The sequence below is a fragment of the Microcaecilia unicolor genome, chromosome 3, assembly GCF_901765095.1.
Source record: "Microcaecilia unicolor chromosome 3, aMicUni1.1, whole genome shotgun sequence".
In the NCBI taxonomy this organism is placed as follows: Eukaryota; Metazoa; Chordata; class Amphibia; order Gymnophiona; family Siphonopidae; genus Microcaecilia; species Microcaecilia unicolor.
Genome location: NC_044033.1, coordinates 52,853,533 through 52,879,069, shown reverse-complemented (window position 1 = coordinate 52,879,069; position 25,537 = coordinate 52,853,533). Strand labels below are relative to the sequence as shown.

The 25,537-nt window shown below is 40.9% G+C and overlaps 1 protein-coding gene across 9 annotated transcripts in view; it reads left to right on the top strand.

The window, feature by feature from the left end:
- AFDN (afadin, adherens junction formation factor) overlaps positions 1 to 25,537 on the top strand; it is a 414,469-nt gene that overhangs the window by 141,377 nt on the left and 247,555 nt on the right. For all 9 annotated transcript variants that reach the window (XM_030195932.1, XM_030195930.1, XM_030195924.1 and 6 more), the window contains exon 7: positions 12,131 to 12,239. In XM_030195932.1, the coding sequence (XP_030051792.1) occupies positions 12,131 to 12,239 (109 nt within the window). The remainder of the gene's footprint in view (positions 1 to 12,130; positions 12,240 to 25,537) is intronic.

Here is a 25,537-nt window from a genome sequence, read left to right as displayed (position 1 = left end):
ACGCGATTAATCACGTTAAATGAATAACCCTAACTTTTATTTCTTTTTTAAAATCTTCTATCCCACACTTTCCTACTATCCTAGTAGTAACAGGCCAAGCATAGGAAGGCATATACACTAGGTTAGTTGTAGTAAACATACACAGTATACATTGACTAAAAACAATAGAATAATAAAAACACAAATTGAATCAACAGAATATAAAAAATATCAAAGCAACTCTCCAAACTAAATAGAAATAATTGTCAGCATTGTTGAGAGCAATAATAGTGCAAATTAAGCAGTAAAAGCTTTCTTAAATAAGCCTTAAGTTGTTTTCTAAAGTGACAGTTCAAAGTTCTGCAGGAAGGGCATTCCATAATATAATGCCTTCTACATAAAATATTGAAGAGCAATATTCCTCTAACCTGATATTGTGAAACCGGTACATTGAGTAGTTTCTTAGCTGATCTTAGGCAATGGCTTGGACAATAGATACTAAGCAAAGTAGACATTGAGAGAGGAGCATCATTATTCAAAATCTTATGTATTAATATATCAGCAACCAATGTAGCTTTATATGTACAGGAGAAATATGATCAAATTTAGCTAAACTGAAGGCAAACATGCAGCATTCTGTGCCACTTGTAAGGCACATATGTAAATAAGTGTACCAAAATAAAAAATTACCATTGTCAAAGGTCAGGTCACCACCTTTTTATTCACCTTTTAAACTGATTTTTTGTTTTATATTTTTATTTTTTATTGAAATTTCAAATATAATCAAGCACAAACAAAATGTACAGAAAAGTATAGGCTGACACAACAACATACATTTATATAAAAAAAAAAAAACCCAAAAATCAATTTTTTGTCAGTCATTACTCGTCCACTATTTTAGATCCAAGATTTAAACAATGGAAATTCAGTTATAAGATAAATTGTAGGAATTTGCTTCATCTGACAAACCTAAAGATACCAGTTTAATTAAATATAAAGAGAGCTATGATTGGGATACCCCAATAATTCTTTTAGCTGACAAAAAAGTTGTAAGTTGGGGGGATAAAAAAAACATATTTAACTGACTGGTACTTAATGATGCATTTACAAGGGTATCTCAAAAAGAAAGTGGCCCCCAACTGATGAACCCCCCTGGCTTCATGAACAAAAATTGTTGCCGTCTCTTCTGGGTTTCCTTTGAGACGTCTGGAAAAACTTGGATTTTCAGTCCCAAAAAAGTTTTATCTCTGTTCTTAAGAAACATTTTCATCAACTAGTTCTTAACAGGTGCCAACACAACAGTGGCAATCAAAGTTGACGTCACAACCAATTCAGTATCTGAAGACTCCAATATATATAATTTATTTTTAATATGCCTCTTTCAGTTCAGAAGTTCTATTTCCATTTTACTTGCACTTGCAGTGGTAAGCATATTTTTGATACCATTAGCACCCAGTTGATAAAGTAGTTTTAGTTATTTTGACACCTACATTAATTCATACAGCTTCATATGCAAATTAGCACATTTGAATACTATACCTATGTTCGTATGCTTTGTTATACCTAGATAGATAAATTAACTCAATATATGTTTAGCATTTTTTAACGTTTGCATGCAATTTCACCATTATTATTTCTGTATTACATAAAAGATTGTTGATATATTCATTTTATTTCCATTATACCCTTTGACTCATTGTTTATCATTTTAATAATCTAATTCATTGTCATTCATTCTATCCTTGGCCAGTATATATTAGCACATTTATGTTATTTTATATGACCATTTTTAATCAGATGTTATATTTGATTTTCACACCAGTATAGTATTTACATTACTCTATTCTGCAATATTTATTTCATATAATTGTTGGTACATATTTCATATTTATGATGCTTGCAGATTTCATTCCCCTGATGCAGGCATTTGCCGAAATATGACTGCATCAGGTTTTTATACAAGTTTTATCAATAAAGCTGATTTTACCATACTAGTGTACTTTGTGTCCAGTTGGGACCCATTTCCTGTGATTCACTTACCTAAAATTTTCAGGAGTCAAGTTACAACAATCACGAAATGTAATTTGAAAAGATGCTGTGGATGGTATTTTTCTGAGGCCATAGTGGTAAGGAGAATTTATTAAGATACCTTAGTATCTAACTTCTTGAACAACTGGGATCTCTAAATCATCAATACACGCTTTAGGAGGAAATTTCGCAGAAGAAGGTCCAGACAGAAATAAAAATTGGGCTGTTGATATATTTTAAACCTGTTTGCTTCATCCATGTTCCAATTACAAGAAATTTTAGTTCAGTTTTAGTGGTGTTGGTAATTGGGGGGGGGGGGGGGGAGGGGTACAATGCAAGTTGTCCGCATACAATCTGTTGTACCCCTAAAGTCAATAATAGATGGGGATCATGTAAATATTAAAAAGGACAGCAGATAAAGCAGAGCCCTGCAATAACTCAGCCAATCAGAATAATTGGATTTGACTTGTACACAGAAACAACAGTTTGAAAGAAAAGTGAACTAAGCTGGAACCTTACCCTCGGTACCAATATTTTCATGTGATTCAACAATAGTTCATAGTGAACCATATCAAAATCAACAGTAATATCCATTATCACCATCAAATACTGAGCCCACAGCCAAAATCAGCTCAATTAGAATCAAAAGTAGAAATGTTTTTCAGTCAAATATTTAGGTCTGAACCTAAACTGAAAAAAGTCAGTAACTTGTGATCATCCAAAAACTCCTGTAAATGCTGTAGCATAACTTTATCAAATCTTTGCAAGAAACAGAAAAATGTTAAATTTACACTTTCTCACTTTTTGTAATAATGGCAAGCAGCAGCACATTTTAAAATATCTGGAATGCACCCTTCGATGATAGATTTATTAAGTAGATTTGCTACTGTCCCTGCAAAACCATGTATCAGAACTTTTAATGCACTAGATAATCAATCTAGAGGGCATAGTGAGGAATTTTAAACCCATAAATTTATTTTCTACTTGCAGTGGTAATCCAGGAGAAAATTCAGTCTGACAAGCTGGTTTCAAGTCGTCAACAAAAGGGAGATCAACATTACAAAAAAAAAAAAAAAAAAAATCTGTAGTAATCTGAACCTTCTTACAAAAAAGGCATTAGCAAATGTCTGGCAGGAAATCCCTAGTAATATAGTTAATGATGATGGCAAATAAGGACTAGCATGGTCTATCCAGCCTGCTCAGAAAGGTGGTCATAGTTGTACATGCTGGTTTTAGTGCAGGTTATCCTCCTCTATGCTTTGTGTGTGCATCAATTACATTTTACTTGACTGGAAGTACTTTATATTCTATTCTCTTCCCATATAGTAATCCTCTGTGTATTACACGCCCCCTTTTTTTCCAAAAATTCTTTATTTAGAAACTTTTTCAAGGAAAGCCAAGTCCGGTTTGCTCTTCTGAGACCCAATGATTACACCATACAGTAGAAAGTTTGGACCAAGTTAACAAATGTAATATTCATCTCTTTTACGTGAACTGCTGTTGAGGGATTATTGAACTGTGTTTAGGTGTCTTTGCATATTAAAAGCTTTAATTTCATAGCAACCCACAATTTTGTACAAGGAAAGCCCACTGCACACAGTCAAATACCTTTTCAACGTCAAGGCTGATGCTGTAACTGGTATTTCTTTTGTTCCACAATGCTCCACAGCTGTGATGAGCTTGTAAACATTACTACTGCCTGTTGCCCTCAAACCTACCTGTTCTTTCCTTACTAACTGTTGGGATGACTTTTGCTAGCTGGTCCTCCCACACTTTGGCAAACAACTTTGTCTGGATTAAGAAATGGGTTTATATATCTTAAGTAGCATAGAATTGATTTGATCAATGTCTGGTTAGTAGCCTCTTGTTGCTCATACTCGGTCACAACATCAAAATAAGCCTACGAAAGGTCCAGTATCTTAAGACTCAAAATCTTATAAAAGCCTGCACTAAATCCATGTGGGTGGGTAGGGAGAGAGGGGGTGGCTTGAACTTTCAATTATATTTGTGAAATTTTCTGTACAGGGCCCAGACTACTGCCTCTATTTCCTTCTGCATCAATGAATAACAAATTCCAGGGCTTTTTGCACTGAGGGGACACTGTCTTAATTGCCTGCTGATCTTCCCCAGCAGTTATTGGGGCAATTAAATCTTATATAGCTTCTCTGGAAAGTTTGGGAAGCTCTCACCTTACTAGGTATTTCTAGATTTCCTTTCTCAACCTCATTTGTTTGGAGGAATACAAAGTGTGGGAAAAATTCCCCCAAAATCTTAGACATTTCTACTGCCTAGGTTACCATAATTATTCTGCCCTTGCAGATGCTTTGCATCTTCCCAATGTTTTCTCAGTTGTGCCAACATGTGAGCTGCTTTTATTCCCCCCCCCCCCCAATACGTACCAAAATGATACTTCATGGTACACTTGTATAAGATTGTTCAATGCCTCCTGAACCTATCACAAATCGAGTTCTGTTTGTCTTAGTGTGCACGCCCAGTGCTTTATATACTCACACATCTGTCCTCAACATATTAGCAGCCAGTGCATTTTCCTGTTGGTTACAAACACTATTTCTTCTCTGAGGCTTGCCTTAGTAGCCTCCCAAAACAGGATTGGACCTTCCACATGCTTTGCTGTATAAGTACAATATTTGTTCCGTCTATCTAGCAAGTAGTTTTGAAAGCCTAAACTATCTTGTAGATAGCTGGGAGTCTTTAAGGAAACATGTCCCTTTTGTTTGCTCTCAGCATCTAATCAAAGAAGTGTGATCTGAAATTTCAAAGCATCTGATAGTTGCTACTGCTGCTCTGCATATGACCCCTTGGTGGACCAATAGGTAATCAATTTGGAATAGTAGTCCATGGACCTGGGATACGTATGATAGCCCTCTTCTGAGGGGTGCAGCATATGCTAAGCATCTGCTAGATCTAAACTCACACACACTCTGTGCCCTACTACTACTACTATTTAGCATTTCTATAGCGCTACAAGGCGTACGCAGCGCTAAACAAACATAATTCACAGAGGGACCCATTCATGGATTATTCCACAGTGGAGATCTGTTCCTGCTTGTCACTCTTCTACCAATATCTACCAGAGCGGTTGTGACAGCGCTCAGTTGCTCTGTTTTGTCAAATTTTCTGTCCAGGGCTCAGATTTCTGCCTCCATTACCTACTTAATCAATAAGTTACTAATTCTAGGGCTTTGTCTTGTCATCTGCAGGCCATACCTTTATCCTTTTTGCCACCTTATTCACCATGCCGTGAAATGGTTTCAGAATATATTTGTCCATTAACCTATTGCTTTCCAGGATAGTGTGAGTTAACAGTAAAAAGACTTCTTCTGAAGGGGGGGGGGGCAGGGGCACAGCAGAGCCAAGGTAAAATGTGACCACATCTGCTCAGCATATCATGTGATCAGAACAAAGTTATTTAAGGTACACTTGAAAGTGCATAGTATTCATGAGTTCTCAGCAGAGATTTCCATGGAGGTACTATAACCTCCCCCCCCCCCCCCCCCCCCCACTTGTTGCCATTCTCTCCCTATGCATCCAGGCGTGCTTCTGACTTGCCGTAGCCTTTTCTACTTGTTTGGCCACCTTAGAGTGATCAGATATAACTACCAAGTTCTGCTCTTCCTCTTATACTTTACTGCTTCCTTAGGGTTTTGCAGGCCAAATTCATGACACCTTTTTTTCTTAGTTTCTTTAGCATTAAAACTTAGAAGCCAAATTTTAGATTATTTTTCAGGTTTCACTAGATCATATCTCATATTATCCACACCATCTGAGGCATTTACCCTACTGCAGATTTTGGTATCTGTGAGGAGATTAACTTTACCAGTTCACCCTTCTGTAGTATTGATCACAACAATGTGAAAACTGGACAAAGAACCAATCTCTGACATAGCACTGGTAACAGCCTTTTCCTCAGAGTGAACTGCTATACCACTACCTTCTGTTGCCTTCCATTGAACCTGTTCCTAACCTAGTCATAAGGCCCACACAATGTGCCTTCTGTTTATAAGTTGCTCATACAGAGCAGTGTCAAAGGCTTGGTTTGGTAACTTCCATCTTAAACAGACCATAGTCAGATACTACTCTTATCTAATCCTTCTATGTGTCTTTGTTTTAACCTTGTGCCTTCTCTAGAAACCTCTCAACTCTGTTGCCACTGAGGTACCATTAGCTGATGCTTTGGCCCATTGCTTCATCTCAGCCTAAACATCTCCAAAACTCCTTCTCAGATCCTACATTAGTATGGGAATATCTCGTCCCAGTCTCCAACAAATTCTTTGCTCACTCTCTTCCATTTGCCTTCAATGGTCATCATTTACAATACCTACCCATCATCACTTTCAACTCTTCTATCCTCCATGAGGCCTACAATGTGCAGGATGTAGTTCTTTTCTCCTGGCTGAAGTCCACCCAGCAAGGGCTTTTCTCCCTGTGCTTACCCTAATTCAGATTAGCTTAACCTCATGTCAGTTTCCCTCTTCGTGGAAGAAAGTAGTGATTTGAACACTGTTGAAAGAAACCATCACTGGACCCCGTACAGTTTCTAATCCGTTGCCTCCCTAAACTCCTTGAAAAGGTGGACTTTGAGCAGCTTGCATCACATGTTGAACAATTCTCTGTTTTACATCCAAGACAGGCTGGTTTCTGTCAGTACCACAACACTGAAGCTGTGATAGCTGCTTTCCTTAGTGAGCACCATGCAGTTCTGGACAAGAGTAATATTGCTTTAGTTGTCTCCTTAATATCTCGGCTGCTTTTGATTTAGGTGATTACTCCTTTCCCAACTGTCTCAGATTGGATTTTCTGGGTCAGTTCTCAACTGGTTTACTTTTCTGCAGGGTTGCTCTTTCTCTGTCAGTTTCTGTTCTGAGATGTCTTCTCACCTCATCACTTGTGGTATCCCACAGGGATCTATTTTCTCACCCCTCCTATTCAACATTGACCTGAGTTCCCTGGCAGCCCTTATCCGGTCACAAAACATTAAGGTCTTTCTGTCCTCCGATATCCTACTTAACTTTCCTACCTCACCCATCAATATTCTCAATCCACTGCAATCCTGGCTTGATTCACTTGCTAAAGACTAAAAGAACAGATTAATGCTGAACCCCGACAAGACGGTGGCTTTCTGGATAGCAGGGCTTCTGCCCCAGCCTTTAATGCTCACTAGGCTTATCCTACCTACCAATAGTACCTGTTCCTTCTTTCTGGTGAAAATTTCCAAGGTAGTCAAATCTGGCTTTTTATCCCTGTGCAGACTGCACTGCCTATATATTTTTGTTGAGTGCATATGACACCCTTATATAAGCATTTCTAATATCCCAGATAGACTACTGTAACGTTATCTATGCTGGTATCACTTCTGAGCAATAAAAGCGCTTGCAGACTCTCCAAAACTTGGCTGCAAGACTTCTTTGCCGTACTTGAAAGTTTGTTCAATTCACACCTCTCTGCATTTGTTTGCATTGACTACTGTTTAACTATTGAGTTCTCTTTAAAATTATCTGCTTGACCCACTGGGCATACCATGTGGGTCTACCTCTCATCCTTGACACTTCCCTAAACAAGGACTTTAAGATCAGTAGATTCCTATTGTCTAGTGTTGCCCAGCCCCCAATTAGCCTATCATTAATTCAGCAATCAAATTTTTACTTTTTGTCTCAAAGCTTTGTATCGACCTAACTCTAGATATTCATAAGGAACATTGTTACAAAGTTCAAAACGGCCCTAAAAACCCATGTTTCTTTTCTATAAGGCGTTCAGACACGTGCTGGTGCACCAACCAGGTAGTCTGCTTGCTTGCATTTACACTGATTTGGAGGATGTTTCTTCTGTGTCTGACGAACTTTCCTTTAATTTTTTTCAATTTCTTTCTAATATTTTATTTGTTGTAAACAGCCCTCACCAGGTTGCCAGAATATGCAGCATATTGAATTTCAAAATAAACTGTAAATAAGTGCACCATGTCCAGTGCTCTCCCTCAATCCACCTGCTGGTCACCCAGTTAAAAAAAATTAAGTTGATCTGACAAGTCCTATCTCAAGTAAAACCATACTACCTTGGGTTCTGCAAACCATTGGATTCCAGAAACTACACTATCCTCATTTTAGAAGTACTTCCATTAATGTTCTCACCGTGAACTAACCAGCCTGTAGTTCCCAAGCTCCTCCTTATGTGGAGAGGTACTGCATCTACATTTTCTCCTATCCTCTGGAATCACACTCAACTAAGGCTTAGAAAAGGTCAGACAAGGGAGCTGTCAGAACTTTCCTAAGTTCCTTCAGAACACTTTCATTCATCCTTTCTGGTCCCATCGTTTTGTCTACCTATAGTTAAGCTAGCTCCTCACAAACACTCTTCTGAAAATTGTTCCGTCTGCTTCACTTCCATTTCTTTTTGTTTATCTTCTGCAGTCCTACTCCTGGCACTTCATCTGTAAGCACAGAACAGATATTTAAGCAATTCTGCTTTTATCTTCAACTTATAAATATTACTACCTTTCAGCCTCAATGCCATTTTTGTACTTCTATCAGTAAAATATCTTAAAATCTAAAATGACTTTGTCACCCTGTATTACTGTAGGGACTTTTTTTCCACTTTCATTTGCATCTTTGCTTACCTGACCAGTTTACCAGCTTTTAGCTTTTCCAGATATTATTGCCCGTCTTCCTCTTTCTGTGATCTCTATTCAGTTTATTTAGACGTTGATATACCACTGTTAGGAGTGGCCAAACACCGTGGTTTGCTAAGTACACAATTGTATGAGATAAAGGAGAAAAGAAGAGTTGCAATTTATCCATATAAGAACTGAAACACTGAACAGCTAGTCTGCTGCCAAAGCCACTTTGCTCCCTCCCTCCCCAACAGGCCAGGATTCCCTTATGGGAGAGTATTGTAGTCAACTCTTGCTGACTCAGTCTTCGTGTTCCCTCAACAGCAGCTTCAAAAGTCTAGCCACAAAGGTTTAGCACCAAAAATTGGTTATTTTATTTTTTTTAATTATTACATTTGTACCCCGCGCTTTCCCACACATAGCAGGTTCAATGCGGCTTCCTAATTGCCAGAAAGGTCTGCGGAGAGTTGTCTTCAGATGACTTGCAGGGGGTCTGAAGTAAAGGTGTCTCTCTGACTCCAATAGTACATAAGTAATGCCACACTGGGAAAAGACCAAGGGTCCATCAAGCCCAGCATCCTATCCACGACAGCGGCCAATCCAGGCCAAGGGCACCTGGCAAGCTTCCCAAACGTACAAACATTCTATACATGTTGTTCCTGGAATTGTGGATTTTTCCCAAGTCCATTTAGTAGTGGTTTATGGACTTGTCCTTTACGTAACCGTCTAACCCCTTTTTAAACTCTACCAAGCTAACCGCCTTCACCACGTTCTCCGGCAACGAATTCCAGAGTTTAATTACCCGTTGGGTGAAGAAAAATTTTCTCTGATTTGTTTTAAATTTACTACACTGTAGTTTCATCGCATGCCCCCTAGTCCTATCCCCGCTATCATTTTAGTCGCTCTTCGCCGCACTTTTTCCAGTTCTGATATATCTTTCTTGAGATGCGGCGACCAGAATTGAACACAATACTCAAGGTGCGGTTGCACCGTGGAGCGATATAACGGCATTATAACATCCTCACACCTGTTTTCCATACCTTTCCTAATAATACCCAACATTCTATTCGCTTTCCGAGCTGCAGCAGCACACTGAGCAGAAGGTTTCAGTGTATTATCGATGACGACACCCAGATCCCTTTCTTGGTCCGTAACTCCTAACGTGGAACCTTGCATGACATAGCTATAATTCGGGTTCTTTTTCCCCACATGCATCACCTTGCACTTGCTCACATTAAACGTCATCTGCCATCTAGCTGCCCAGTCTCCTAGTCTTGTAAGGTCCTTCTGTAATTTTTCACAATCCTGTCGCGAGTTATCGACTTTGAATAACTTTGTGTCATCAGCAAATTTAATTACCTCGCTAGTTACTCCCATCTCTAAATCATTTATAAATATATTAAAAAGAAGCGGTCCTAGCACAGACCCCTGAGGAACCCCACTAACTACCCTTCTCCATTGTGAATACTGCCCATTTAACCCCACTCTCTGTTTCCTATCCTTCAACCAGTTTTTAATCCACAATAGGACATTTTCTCCTATCCCATGACCCTCCAATTTCCTCTGTAGCCTTTCATGAGGTACCTTGTCAAACGCCTTTTGAAAATCCAGATACACAATATCAACCGGCTCCCCTTTGTCCACATGTTTGTTTACTCCTTCAAATAATTGAAGTAAATTGGTCAGGCAAGATTTCCCCACACAAAAGCCATGCTGACTCGGTCTCAGTAATCCATGTCCTTGGATGTGCTCTGTAATTTTGTTTTTAATAATAGCCTGTACCATTTTCCCCGGCACCGATGTCAGACTCGCGTCTATAATTTCCTGGATCTCCCCTGGAACCTTTTTTAAAAATGGGTGTTAACATTGGCCACCTTCCAATCTTCCGGTACCATGCTCGATTTTAAGGATAAATTGCATATCACTAGCAGTAGCTCCGCAAGCTCATTTTTCAGTTCTATCAGTACTCTAGGATGAATACCATCTGGTCCAGGAGATTTGCTACTCTCCAGTTTGCTGAACTGCCCCGTTACGTCCTCCAGGTTTACCGTGAAGTCAGTAAGCTTCTCTGACTCATCCGCTTGAAATATCATTTCCGACACCGGTATCCCACCCAAATCTTGGTGAAGACCGAAGCAAAGAATTAATTCAATCTCTCTGCTACGTCTTTGTCTTCTTTGATCGCCCCTTTTACCCCTCGGTCATCCAGCGGCCCAACCGATTCTTTTGCCAGCTTCCTGCTTTTAATATACCAAAAAAAAAAAAATTTTTACTATGTTTTTTTTGCCTCTAATGCTATCTTTTTTTTTCGTAATCCCTCTTGGCCTTCTTTATCTGCGCCTTGCATTTGCTTTGACACTCCTTATGCTGCTTCTTGTTATTTTCAGACGGTTCCTTCTTCCATTTTCTGAAGGCGTTTCTTTTAGCCCTAATAGCTTCCTTCATCTCACTTTTCAACCAGGCCGGCTGTCTTTTGGAGTTCCGTCTTTCTTTTCTAATTAGTGCAAGACGAATGCAAACATCAGCTTTTTTTTTTTTTTGTTTTTACACACATGTAAATGTTGCCTAATTCTTCTGAAATGACCACCTTAAATATTGCTAGAAATTGAGATTGTGCCTGGGAGATTTCTAGATTTTTCAGTTATGATAACTGCTTTTGTCTTTCCTGAAAAAGCTTTGATTTGCGTCTATAATCAATTTTCCTGACACTATTACTATCACCCACTAAATACCACCATGAAAAGAAACGTGAAAACTCAAAAATCACCAGCTTATCAAACCCTGCCACCGCCCTTAGCACTGGTTATTTTGGTAACGAAGCCACTATATCAGAGGAAGGGGCAGAGCTACCATAGGGTCTGTGAGCTCATACCTGCAAATAAACCCAAAGTATATATAAATTTGATTTATTAGTTGATTACTTCCATGCACAAAAGTATTAAAGCAGATTACAAAAATACGATATGATATAGTCCAATACAAATAAAAAAAACTACTATTCCATATCATCAAGCTGATCAATCCATAGACTGGTGGGTTGTGTCCATCTACCAGCAGGTGGAGATAGAGAGCAAACTTTTGCCTCCCTATATGTGGTCATGTGCTGCCGGAAACTCCTCAGTATGTTCTCTATCTCAGCAGGTGGTGGTCACACACAGCAGCAGCTCTGGCTAGGCCTCCAAGCCTAATTTTTAGGTTTTGTTGAGTGCCTGGGGTTGAGGGCTCTTTTGAGCAAGTGCAAACCTGGTGGTGCCAGGTCCCTCCTTTTCTCCCCCCTCCCGCTGGCTCCGTTAAAAAAAAAAAAATACGATATGATATAGTCCAATACAAATAAAAAAAACTACTACTACTAGTGTTTTTATACAGAAGATAATAGTCTTCATCAGATTCTTAGAAGGTTCTTGGTGCAAAAATGGGTTTAAAAACCACCACCTTAATGGTTTTCTACTAGCACCCAACTATTGATCTGTATTAAATCTTATATGATTTTCTTTTTAGGTTATGCTTCCATCAGGAGTCCAGCAATCTGATAGAGGTGCTAAAGAGACTATACTTGATGAAGACGAATGCCCACTTCAGATATTCAGGGAATGGTCCAGTGACAAAGGTACATTTCAGTAGGGTTGCCAGTGCTTTGCTTTTCAAGTCTGGGACACACAAGCAGAGTGGGTGGAGAGACTTCCACCATATAACAGAATACTTTTAGTAGGCTATATCTTAAAAGTACTTTTTTTAAGTTGCTTACTGTTTAGGGTCTAGTATCAGGCTGGCTGGTATGTCCCACAAAGAAGAGAATTATGCATGCAGTGAAAAACAAATCAGTTTATAAAATCCAGGTGTTCAACATATAAACATTATGTGGGACTTCTCTTCAGGTTCTGAAACTTTGATCTTTGTCCCATGGTATTTTACGCTGATGAGGTATCTATTAAATAATAAAAATATTATTTTGTTAAGCATCTCTCTTCTCAGTGTCTGATCTTATCTGTTCCTTTCTGTGGTGTCTTCCTCCTTTCCTGTTTTAGCTTTGTTCCTTGTACAAAAATAGGTACCTGAATATATGTAAACCACTTTGAATGTAGTTGCAAAAACCTCAGAAAAGCGGTATATCAAGTCCCATTTCCCCCCCTTTCCTCCTTTGTTTCTGTTATTCAGATATGAATAATTTAATCCTTTTCCTTATATGTTTGTGCCCATTTCTCTTGATGCTCTCCCCTTTTCCTGTCTTTCCTGACCTTTCCTATTTCTTCTTTTTTCTCATAAGCTCTCTTCTAAATCTCGTTCTCTTCCGGCATTTTATTCCCACATTTTTTTCCATTCATCCTATGGGTGCTGTCTTCCTTTTCATACTCTCTTGCTCCTGACATACTCACTTCTCCCCTCGGGATCCACCTCTCCCTTGCACTCCTGCATCTCCACCTCACTCCCTCCCTAAAGTTGCTGCTCTATTATCTGGCTAACAAAAAACTAAGCCAGCACTCCGTCGAGTGTAGAAAAATTGCAAAATATCTATACAAATATGAATGTAGGTTTTTTATGTATATCTGTAAAAGTGGAGTAAAGTCTCATATAGATAACACGAAGAGAATAATTTTCTCACTCAATAACTGAATGTATAATTCGTGTATACGATTTTAACCATTGACTTAACCTCCACCAACCTTTATTATTATTAAATAATAAAGGTTGGTGGAGGTTAGGTCAATGATTAAAATCGTATACACGAATTATACATTCAGTTATTGAGTGAGAAAATTATTCTCTTCGTGTTATCTATATGAGACTTTACTCCACTTTTACAGATATACATAAAAAAACCTACATTCATATTTGTATAGATATTTTGCTATTATCTGGCTAGGCAGCAAAGGCAAGGATAGCCCTAATAGAAATTTTAAAGCACACTGGAGACTTCTGTCCTTGACGCAGACTTCCTGTTTCCGTGGGAGTGGGATGCTGGCAGAGCACTGGGCCTGGAAGTCTCCCCAGGGCACTTTAAAGTTTGTCTTTATAGCAGCAAGAAGGACAACACTGCCTAGCTAGATAAAGGAGCCACTGTGTGGAGGGAGCTTTGAGTGAATTGGGGACATGAGGTACAAGACCTCCATGCAGTTGGGAACATTCTCTGAAAATCAGGGCTGTCTAGTGACCTTAATTTGAAGTAGTAGAGAAGGGAGAGTGAGGGGTGAATGAGATGACCACTGTGGGCATTAGGCCACTTCCTTTCTTTCAGATACTGCAGCACTGTCTGCTCAGTTCCCTATCTGTTGTGTACTTCCCTCCCCCAAGTTGGCAGCAAGGGAAGCTACTTAACCCATTTTTGCTCAGTGTTTCAAAATTGTTGTACAAATCTAGAATGAAAATAAAAATTTGAGATTGAGGTAGATTATTCCACCATTTTGTAGCTGAATATGAAAATAAACGAGAGTTCAATTTTATAGATCATAACATGAGGAGAAGGAAATTGGAGTGTCAAATAATGCCTTTATCTATTTGCATAATTCTTCCTATGGACAGTAGTGCTGTCCAATTCAACCCAAAATGATTCGACTCATGAATCAGATTTTTCAATTCAGTCCTTTAAGGCCACTAAATAAATTAGAAAATAAAATTTCGTTTTTCCTCCCTTTGGTGGTTTAAGTTTTATAATCATGTCTCTGGTTTACAGTTTTCTCTGTCTTCCCTTAATTCTTTTGCCAGGGTCTCCTGGTCCATTTGGCATTTCTTCTCTGTCCATATCCATCTTGTCTTTTAGCTTCCCTCTGTTTCCCTGCCCCTATCTTTCTGCCATGTTGAGCATCTCCCCCCCTCCCCCTGTATTTTATTCTTGTCCAACACCACCTCTCTGTCCCTATCCCTCCTCATGTTCAGCTTCTCCCCTTATTCCTCCTTCCTTCCTGTCCCCGATCCCCTCTTGTCTTTCCTCCCCCAAGACCAGCATCTCCCTTCTCTCTTGTCCTCCCCTCCCCCTTCTATCCAGCCTATATGTTTTTTTAAGGATGTATTAACTGCCTTTATGAAGAGATTCAAACAAGACAGTGAATAACAGTATAGCTTGATATTTGTTTTGTTATTTTTGTTACATTTGTACCCCGTGCTTTCCCACTCATGGCAGGCTCAATGCGGCTTACATATACGCCAAGCCCCCTCCCTGCCCATCTTCAAGTCTTTGCTTAAAACCCACCTCTTCAATGCTGCATTCGGCACCTAACTCTTACCATTCACTAAATCCAGACTGCCCCAATTTGACCGCCCCTATCGGACTGTCCGTTCACTTGTCTCTTAGATTGTAAGCTCCTTGAGCAGGGACCGTCCCTCTGTTATTGTACAGTGCTGCGTAACCCTAGTAGCACTTTAGAAATGTTAAGTAGTAGTAGTACTTATTTATACCTGGGGCAATGGAGGGTTAAGTGACTTGCCCAGGGTCACAAGGAGCTGCCTGTGCCTGAAGTGGGAATCGAACTCGGTTCCCCAGGACCAGAATCCACCACCCTAACCACTAGGCCACTCCTCCTCTATATAGTTTATAGTTAGTTTTATAGTTATTAGATTTGATAAACTGCTTCTTACCCACCAAAGCAATTACAGCAGTTTATAATAAAAATCAAAAGAAAAGAAAACTCATTAAAAATAAGGTAGCACAAACACAGAGAACAATCATCTCATTCATAAAGCATTAAGTAAAACAAATAATCCAAGCTGACAACCTTCCATAAAGCTTGAGAAGAATAATCTTTAAGCAAACACTTAAACTGAGCTAAAGCCTCAGTATGTCAAAAACCCTGAGGGAGGACATTTCAAAAACTTGGAGCTAAATTTCTAAAAAGCTCCCTTCCTAGTAGCTTCTAATCTTGAAATATAAAAAAAACGTACATTCTATTAACAGCATAACAATAGTAAAATTACCAAATGTCAGCATAATTCACATTTAAAATAAAACAAAACAATGAGCTAAATTGGAGATAAGTAAATTAAATCCTAGTAATAGCAAGAATATGATACAGTCCCTCTGGGAGTCTGTTCATTGCTTAGGTCCCTTCCTGTGCTTTCAGCTAAGAATATTTGTAACTAAGCAGTGCTCCAAATCAGGCTACTCATGGAAGTTCTTATTTTTGTATTTTTCCCCATCTGTCTGCCTGCAAAGATTCATCATTATTATCCGTGGCCTTTGCCATGTAACTGTGGCTCAGAGTAGGTCATGACTCTTACTAGGAGAATTGACAGCATTTATCTTTAATTTGACTCTATAGCAGTGCTCAGCTGTGAAAGAACATATACTGCAAGTTTTTGCATTCAGGTGTGTACAGAGCGCAGCAGCATTGTCAAAAGAAAATAAACTCATTACGGGGCCGGACTCTTCACTGGTGTAGCTGGGCATCCAAATAGCCGTTGAAATTTAATTTGGACAAATGCAAAGTGATGCCCATTGGGAAGAATAATCTGAATCATAGTTACCTGATGCTAGGGTCCACCTTAGGAGTCAGCACCCAAGGAAAAGATTTAGGTGTCATTGTAGGCAATATGCAGAAATCTTCTGCCCAGTGTGTGGCAGCAGCCAATAAAGCAAAGAGGATGCTAGGAATTGTTAGGAAAGGGATAGGAAATAAGACCAAGAATATAATGCTTCTTTCTCAGAGGACAAGCAGGCCTTCTTATTCTCACACGTGGGTGAAGTCATCCCGATGGAGCCCGGTGCAGATGCTTACTAGCTTACAGAGTAGAATTTTCTAGCAGCGTTCCACCGAGCATGAGCGGGCCCTTCAGTCTTTGTTTTTCTGTGGAGCTGAGAGGATGCATTCTGTGTTCTATCCCTCATGCTGTTCTACATATTCAAGTGAGTGCCTTCCCGTGCAGGTATTTTTTTCATTTTCCTTATTTTTTTTTCGTGTTTTCTCCTCTTGCCTGTTATTTTTTAGCTTATTTTCAGCACTTAAGTTTCCTTTAATTTTTGTGAGTGACTGCACAATTAGGCCGTAGCTTTGACCTCAATTTGAACACTTCCCCTTTTTCGTGATTCAAGATTGAGGAGTTAATTTATCTGAGATTCCTTTTTTTGATGTCCAAGAAGAGCCCTAGTGGCTTAAATTGGTGCGCCTTGGGCCAAATCATCTCTGTTTGCATATGCAGGTAAGAACCGAGAGGGTGCTTCTGGCTGAAATGGCTCTTTGAAGGCCAGACCATCGTCTTCAGCACTGGTGGCATCAACCTCTGTGGCTGCTCCGACATTGGCATCCACTGGGAGTGCACTGGCATCGAGTGGGTCTCCACCTGCCTTGACACCGGGTGCTATTAGCAGACCCTGGGATCGGTCAACATTGGACCTGACACTGAGGAGTTGCACTGATTCGGTGGCGTCCTTGTCGGCACCAGGTGACTGAAGCTGTGTGCATCGGGGGAAGCCCAAGAAGCATAGGCATTGGTCTTCCCCAAGGCACAGTGCTAGGAACACTGAGCATCGGACTCTCCAATACTTGAGAAGCACCAGCATTGGGAGGATTGCTACCCCCCCTGTGGAAGCAGCACCGGTTCACCTGTCGAGTGGTCAGGTCCCTGCCAATGGTTGGCATCGGTACCTTCTTAGACTGCCTCGGCTCCCTTGCCTTTGCCAATGCTCACCTTTGACAAGTGGTTCCAGAGCATGCTCTGAGAAGTGCTGGCACACTTGCTGCAGAGCTCCTGCGTTGGCATTGAGGGTGCCTGCACCCCAAGTGGAACAGCCCCAGGCCCTCTCTGAGGCTCCGTTGATGCCGGCTCCCAGATCTCGGTATTGACACTTCGTAAAGTATCTGAGTCAGTCTGGGCATGTAGTGTCCCCTCCTACATCAGAAGAGGAAGCTTCTCCTGGAGTCTGAGGGAAAGACTGCTCTTTGAAGCTCTTCGGAGAATGGACATTGTTCCACTAGGTCGAGGCTGGTACAGACTTAATCTCCTGATCCTCATTGAGGAAGAGTCTGATTGGGACTGCTCTTGGGAGTCAGATGAGGATTCACATTACTTCTCGGAGGAGGAGTCATATGGAATCCCATCTGAACCCTCACCACTTAAAGAAACGAAAATCTACTCCAGAGGTGCTTTTTCACCAGTTTTGTGAGGGAAGATGGCTGCGGCTGTCCCATTTAAGTTGGAGATGGAGGAGGAGCCCAGGGCAAAGATGCTATCTGTTCTGGGCTATGTCTCTTCTTAAGGAATAGGTCACTGTGCTACTGTATCCTATCCTTAAGGATTCACTGTTTAAGAACTGGGAATATCCACTCACAGTAAAGGTCGCACCCAAGAAGGTGGATACGCAGTATTCTATCCGGAAGGCGGCTGGATTCGAGAGGGCCCAGTTGCCTCACCACTCCATGGTAGTTGAATCCACTCTCTCAGATGTGCCACGAGTTCTTGGTCTCATGCCCCGGTGCCCCTGGGAGTGAGAGGCCAGAACTTCGGATTCATTTGGAAAACTTTTCAGGCCTCAAAGCTTGTTGCCTGCATCCAGACCTACCAACTCTATATCAGCATGGAGTCTCTGATAAACAGTACACAGTGTGGCAGAATCTCTCCCTTCGGAACAGTCCACTGAGCTTCGCCTGTTGGCCAACAAGTAGATGGAGTGCAGACATTAAATGGCCAGGAGCACCTTTGATACTTTAGATGTTGTGTCCAGGCTCTCTGGTATGGGTGTGGGGATGCACAGGCTCTCTTGGCTGCATGTCTGACTTTGAGCAGGTTGTTAAGGAGAGATTAGCGGACATGCTGTGCTAAGCTGAGGGGACAACTTATTTGCAGAGAAAGTGGAGGAGGTTGCTGACCTCCATTAAGAAGCATACAGGCACAATCCACACTTTCTCGATATAATCCATCTGCATCAACTTCGTCAAGAAGATTTTCAATTGGGCAGAGACATCTGCTTTGGCTGAGGAACCAGCCTCCTGGTCGGTTGGCTCAGGTGACTCGGGGCCAAAGTCCTAGGCCTTGCCAGCCCTGTCCCCAGATGTCCCAGCTAACTCCCCAGTCAAAGCAGAGTACAAGCTTTTGTGTAGCTCCAGCAGAGCATAGCCCATCAGAGATTATTCGTCCTGGAAGGAGGCTCACTTTTTCCAACTCGGATGGCCCCTTGTAACCTCAGACCAGTGGATTCTTCAAATAGTCCATCACGGGTACACTCTGAATTGGTGTCAGTGTCCTACAAATTGCCCACCTAGAGTGTCTTAAATCAGCTCTCAGCATGATCAGGTACTTGTGCAGTACCTTCTACAGGCCCGAGCAGTCGAACCCATTCCACCGGGGGAAGAAAGGAAGGGATTCTATTCCAGGTACTTTCTTGTGACTGAGAAAATGGGGGGTTGGAGGGGGAGCGCGGGGATTCCGACCTATCTTAGACCTGAGGGTAAAAGAAAAGTTCACGATGATTTCACGGAGCTCTCTTCTCCCTCTAATTCAGGGATCCTACCCCTTGAGTTAGGAAGCAGTAGGCATGTGGAAATCGGCTCTTCTTTGCAGGATGGACATCTGTGCCACTTACCTGACCAGCAAAAATGCCTGGCGGACAGACTGAGCAGTATATTGCAGCCGCACGAGTGGTCTCTCAATATGGCATAGCACCCCCTTGGTAGATCTTTACATAAGTATTGCCATACTGGGAAAGACCAAAGGTCCATCAAGTCCAGCATCCTGTTTCCAACAGTGGCCCATCCAGGTCACAAATACCCGGCATGATCCCAAAAATGTACAAAACATTTTATACTGCTTATCCCAGAAATAGTGGATTTTCCCCAAGTCCATTTAATGACGGACTATGGACTTTTCCTTTAGGAAGCCGTCCAAACCTTTTTTAAACTCCACTAAGCTAACCGCCTTTACCACATCTCTGGCAACGAATTCGAGTTTAATTACACGTTGAATGAAGAAAACGTTTCTCTGATTCGTTTTAAATTTACTACATTGTAGCTTCATCACATGCCCCCTAGTCATAGTATTTTTGGAAAGCATGAACAGACGCTTCACATCTACCCGTTCCACTCCACTCATTATTTTATAGACCTCTAGCATATCTCCCCTCAGCCGCCTTTTCTCTAAGCTGAAGAGCCCTAGCTGCTTTAGCCTTTCCTCATAGGGAAGTCGTCCCATCCCCTTTATCATTTTTGTTGCCCTTCTCTGCACCTTTTCTTATTCCACTATATCTTTTTTGAGATGCGGCGACCAGAATTGAACACAGTATTCAAGGTGCGGTCGCACCATGGAGTGATACAAAGGCATTATAACATCCTCATTTTTGTTTTCCTTTCCTAATACCTAACATTCTATTTGCTTTCTTAGCTGCAGCAGCACACTGAGCAGAAGGTTTTAACGTATCATCAACGACGACACCAAGATCCCTTTCTTGGTCCGTGACTTTTAACATGGAACCTTGCACGAGGTAGCTATAATTCGGGTTCCTCTTTCCCACATGCATCACTTTGCACTTGCTCACATTAAACGTCATCTGCCATTTAGACGCCCAGTCTCCCAGTCTCGTAAGGTCCTCTTGTAATTTTTCACAATCCTCCTGCGATTTAACAACTTTGAATAACTTTGTGTCATCAGCATATTTAATTACCTCACTAGTTACTCCCTCATTTCGATTCCCACTTCAGGCACAGGCAGCTCCTTGTGACTCTGGGCAAGTCACTTAACCCTCCTTTGCCCCATGTAAGCCGTATTGAGCCTGCCATGAGTGGGAAAGCGCGGGGTACAAATGTAATAAAAAAAAATTATAAATATGTTAAGTAGCAGTCCCAGCACAGACCCCTGGGGAACCCCACTAACTACCCTTCTCCATTGAGAATACTGACCATCTTTTCACCACTCATCTTATCAGAGTCTCTCGGTTCTGCTCCAGGCTCAGGTTGAACGGCAGACTAGTGTCTGACTGTATGCGTATCCTCCCATTCCTCTCATAGAAAAGACTGATCGGGGCACCACAATTCTGATCGCTCCCTACTGGCTGTGGCAGATTTGGTTCCCTCTTCTTTTGGAGTTGTCTTCCGAAGATCCGTCGGAATTGGACTGTTTTCTGACTCTCGTCACAGAGAGTGAGGTGTCCCTTTTGCATCCCAATCTCTGACTCTCTCAGGGCTTGGATGTTGAGAGTGTAGAATTTGGGTCCTTCGGACTGCCTGTGTGTTCTCCCATATCTTGCTGGCTTCCAGGAAAGATCCCACTAAGAGGTGTTATTACTCTTAAATGGAGAAGGTTTGCCATCTGGTATGAGTGCAAGGCCTTAGATCCCTTTTCTTACCTTACACAAAAACTGCTTGAGTACCTCCTGCATCTTTCCAAGTCTGGGTTAAAAACCAACTCTGTAAGGGTTCATCTTGGTGCACTTGGCACTTATGTGGTGGTGGGGTGTCAATCTATCTCTCTATAGCCTCTAGTTGTTTGCTTCTTGATAGGTTTGTTATTGACAAAGCCCTCCTCCAAACCTCCATTTGTCATGGGATCCCAATGTAGTCCTTGCCCAGCTAATGAAAGCTCCTTTTGAGCCTCTGTAAATCTGCCAACTGAAATTTTTAATCTGCAAAGTTTTATGTTTCTGGTGGTGGTCACTTCAGTTTGTAGGGTCAGTGAACTCCAGGCCCTGGTAGCTCATCCACCATGTATTAAGTTTCATCACAACAAAGTGGTCCTCTGCACGCACCCCAGGTTTCTTCCTAAGTTAGTGTCGGAGTTCCATCTTTAATCAGTCAATTGTTCTGCCAGCATTTTTCCCAGCACCTCATGCCGTCCTAGTGAAAGTGTACTGCAAGCCTTCACCTTCTATCTGGAGCGGACTAAAGCCCACAGACAGTCCACCCAGCTTTTTGTTTCTTTTGACCCCCCAAGAGGTTGAGGGTGGCCATCAGCAAACACACATTTTCAAATTGGATAGCAGATTACATCTCCTTTGCTTATACTTAGGCTGGGCTGTCTCTCTTGAAGGACATGTCACTGCTGACAATGTCAGAGCAATGGTGGTGTCTGTATCCCACTTGAGATTGGCCTCTATAGAGGAGATTTGGCTATGACTTGGTCTTCTGTCTACACATTCACATCCCATTATTGTGTGGATCAGGATACTTGCGCGAAAGTCAGCTTGAGTAGACAATTCTGCAAAAGTCTGTTTGGTTTCTAGAATCCAACTCTCCTCCCAAGCCCTGTTTGTTCTAGGCTGCACCTCCACAGCTGGTATGTATATAGTTTGATTGATTGAAGTTTTAGTCTTGATGTTTCGAGACTGTTATCCTAGTTTTCTTATCTTTGGTGAGCCTGGTAGCTAGGGATTCCCACTTGTGAGAATAGGAAGACTTGCTTGTCCTCAGAGCAAACCAAGATACTTACCTGTAGCTGGTGTTCTCCAAGGACAGCAGGCTGACTATTCTTGCATACCCTCCCTCCCTCTCCTAGGAGTTTTAGTTTGGGCCTTTTGCTTTTTTACCTGATTGGAGGACCCATGCTCATATGTTGGGTGGGAAAGCACTATCGCATGCGCAGTGGGATGCAGCTAGAAGATTCTATTCTGTATACTAGTTGGCATCCATACCAGGCTCTCTTGGGATGACGTCACCCCTTTGAGAACACCAGCCACAGGTAAGTATCTTTGCTGTGTCATTCTATGACGCGACCTTGCCTTGGCATTCAATTCCGGTCATCGTATCTCAAAAAAGGTATAGTGGAATTAGCAAAGGTTCAATGAAGAACAACCAAAATGATAAAGGGGTGGTACTCATCTCATATAAAGAAACACTAAAGAGGTTAGGGCTCTTCAGATTGGAAAAGATGGCTTGGGGGGGGGGGGGGGGGGGAATATGATTTGAGGTCTACAAAATCCTGGGTGGTGTAGAACTGATAAAACCGGATCGATTTTTCACTCTTTCAGAAAGTATAAAGACCAGGGGACTTTGAATGACATTACGTGGAAATACTTTTGAAACAAATAGAAGGAAATATTTTTTTTTACTCAAAGAATGCTTATGCCCTGGAACTTGTTGCTGGAGGATGTAGTAACAGCATTAGCATATCTGGGTTTAAACATTTTTTAGACAAGTTCATGGAGGTATAGTCCATAGTCTATTAAGATGCCACTGCTTGCCCTGGGATTGATAGCATGGAATGTTGCTACTGTTTGGGTTTCTTCCAGGTATTTGTGACCTGGATTGGCCACTGTTGAATGCAGTATACTGGGCTAGATGGACCAGTTTGTCTGGTACAATATGTCTGTTCTTAAGTAAGACCAAGGGGAATAGAAGGAGATAGAGAAGGGAGGGGAATGCACACCTGATGGTATGCTTAGGGTGTCAAGTAACTTTGGACTAGCCCTGATAGACATATGTCCGTGACCCCTTTTGTATACTGCTTTCCAGCTTCTGTTGGTTCCCAGTTTGTTTTCTGAACTGCTTTGCTGTTTGCCATGAAGGGAATTATATTAAATGCCAAATAATGAACAGTACATTGATCATTGGTCATTTATATGCTTTATCAGGTTAATTCATTGGAAGTTAAGTATATTAACTGATTTATATCCTACTTTTTGAGCAGGTAGCAGTACTGTATAGTTCAGATTGCTCTGTTTATTTTATGGTGCTTTTATGTGTTTTAAGGCTCAGTATTTTTGACTATACACTTTTTTTGTGTGTGTGTGAAGAGCTATGTAATTAGGGATTCGCTGCATATGTATGCAGATATTTACCCTGTATAGAGAAGATGAATGATGCATTAAATACCATGTGACAAGGTAAAGAAGTGTTAGCTAATTGATTCTCTCTTGGTCTCTGAATTATTAAGAAACAATTTTTGGTCTTGGAGCTGTGACACATCTGATATGGTATTGATATGGTTTGAGTGAATGATCATATAATTCTAATGTGTCATAAAGTACATTATCTTGGAGTCATGATTGACAATTTAACTCTGATAGCTCATATTAGGCAGTTAATAATAAAGAAGGCACTTGCAGCCTTTTTTTGTAAAAACAGACAAGTTTTGTTCTGTCTTAAAATAATTACTAGGTTCTATAAATAACTTATGTAACATGCTGTTGTTGGGGCTTCCAGCTTTGCAGATGATACCAAATGTTCCTGCTCCTCTTTTATAACAAGGGTGAGGGTTAAAGAGCATATGGCACCCTCTTTTTGTGTTCTTTTTGTTGTTTGATGGTGGCTTGAGTTAAAATTAAGGTAATAGTAATGTTGATTAAGGCAGTTATCTTCCAGGCTTTTATGCTTAGTGATTCCCCTAGCTGTTTATTGCCAAAATAGATCTTGCGTTCACAAACTGAGTCTGTAAGATGTACCCTCTTTGCTATGTTCAGTGAGAACTGGCACAGGAGAGGAAATTGAACCTATGTAATTATGGGTCCTCCGTTAAAGAAGTTGCAGCCCCCCTCCCCTCCTTGAATCTATAGCAGAGGCCAATTTGGAAAGTAGAAAAACTTGGTAGTAATAGGGAGTCATTTCATTCCATGATGAGACTGGAAGGCAAAATTTTGATTGGACCAGAGTCTTGGCGTGTTCTGGTATGGGTGATGGGTTGTTTCATGTTTTATCCACTTTATTGAAAACTGCATATACTATTTTTAATTAAAATGAATAGAGATCAAACTGTGTATTGCAGCTGTGAAATTGCTGCAGTTTGGAAACAGGCACAATTACTGGATATGGAAGAGTTTTGTGGCAGAATGGATACTGTCAAAATTGATGGCCCTGTTCAGAGGGCATGTTGAAATTTGAGTCTGTTATAGTGGATGCGTAGCTGTCCAGTGGTTGATTCTGTATAAGTAAAATGTATAACCTAAATGATTGGCTATTTTGGCTAAGTATCTGTTCATTTTGCCCTTATGAATTCATAGGATTATAACTGTAGCATCCAGCTGATATTTGTATATATTTGGAGAAGGAGGGGAGGGATGGGGTAGGTTTTGGGTTTATATGGAGTATGTGTATAACATGGAAAATAGTTTAAAAAAAAAACCCCAAACTCTACTGTACAGATCTCTGGGATATTCCAATATTTACTTTTGTGAGAAAGGACTATTATCTTTGATTCTTTGATTTGTAACTCTTAGCCAGTTGCCTTTCTTTAATAGATTACTTTTTATTCCAGGACACTAATTTACTGACAAGTCTCTAGAAGGATTTGGTTAAATGTCTTCTGAAAAAGTTGGATTGATATATCCCCTGACTCACTCTTGTCCACATACCTATCTCATCTGGTAAACATGGAAATCCCCTAACCCAAAACACATTGTAAGAAGGAAAATATAAGTGAAGCAAACACTGATAACTATTTATCACAGACTCTCCTGATGCTTTCCCAGGGCCTTCTAAGGGGCCCGAGCCTTCCGCTAATGCCTTAACATGAGATGCAGTGGAAATCAGTCTGGCTGTTATGAAGTGAGAATGATGGACTGAAGTATTTCTTCTTTTTTTTTCTGAGAAAAAAAAAACATTTAATCAAGTCAGTACTTTTCCTTTTAAATACCTATGAGCCAACACGACTGATCTTATTCAAGAATGAACATAATGTGCAAAATATATGTTCCATTATAAAAGAAATTTAACAAAAAAAGTTTGTTTCTAACGAGTCAAACATCTAATTGGCTGCTAATAGGTCTGCTATGTAACAGGTTCTAACCAGGCTGTTATGAGTCACTCGCTCACAGATGGAAACATGGTCAGGGGTCACTATGAAAAAGCTTTTTCACTCGTTAGTACGTTCTTGCCAATGGAAGTTGAGCCTACTCTTAAGGAGTGAGAATGATGGACTGAAGCAGTGATTAAGGTAGTAACAGGTTAGAGTAGAGATGTCTGCCGGATGCCTGGCATGGCTGTTCTGTTTCTCTCTTGGGGAGAATTGGTTTTTTTAAATATGATGTTGGCTCCCTGTTGGCTTTACTTTTTTCAGATG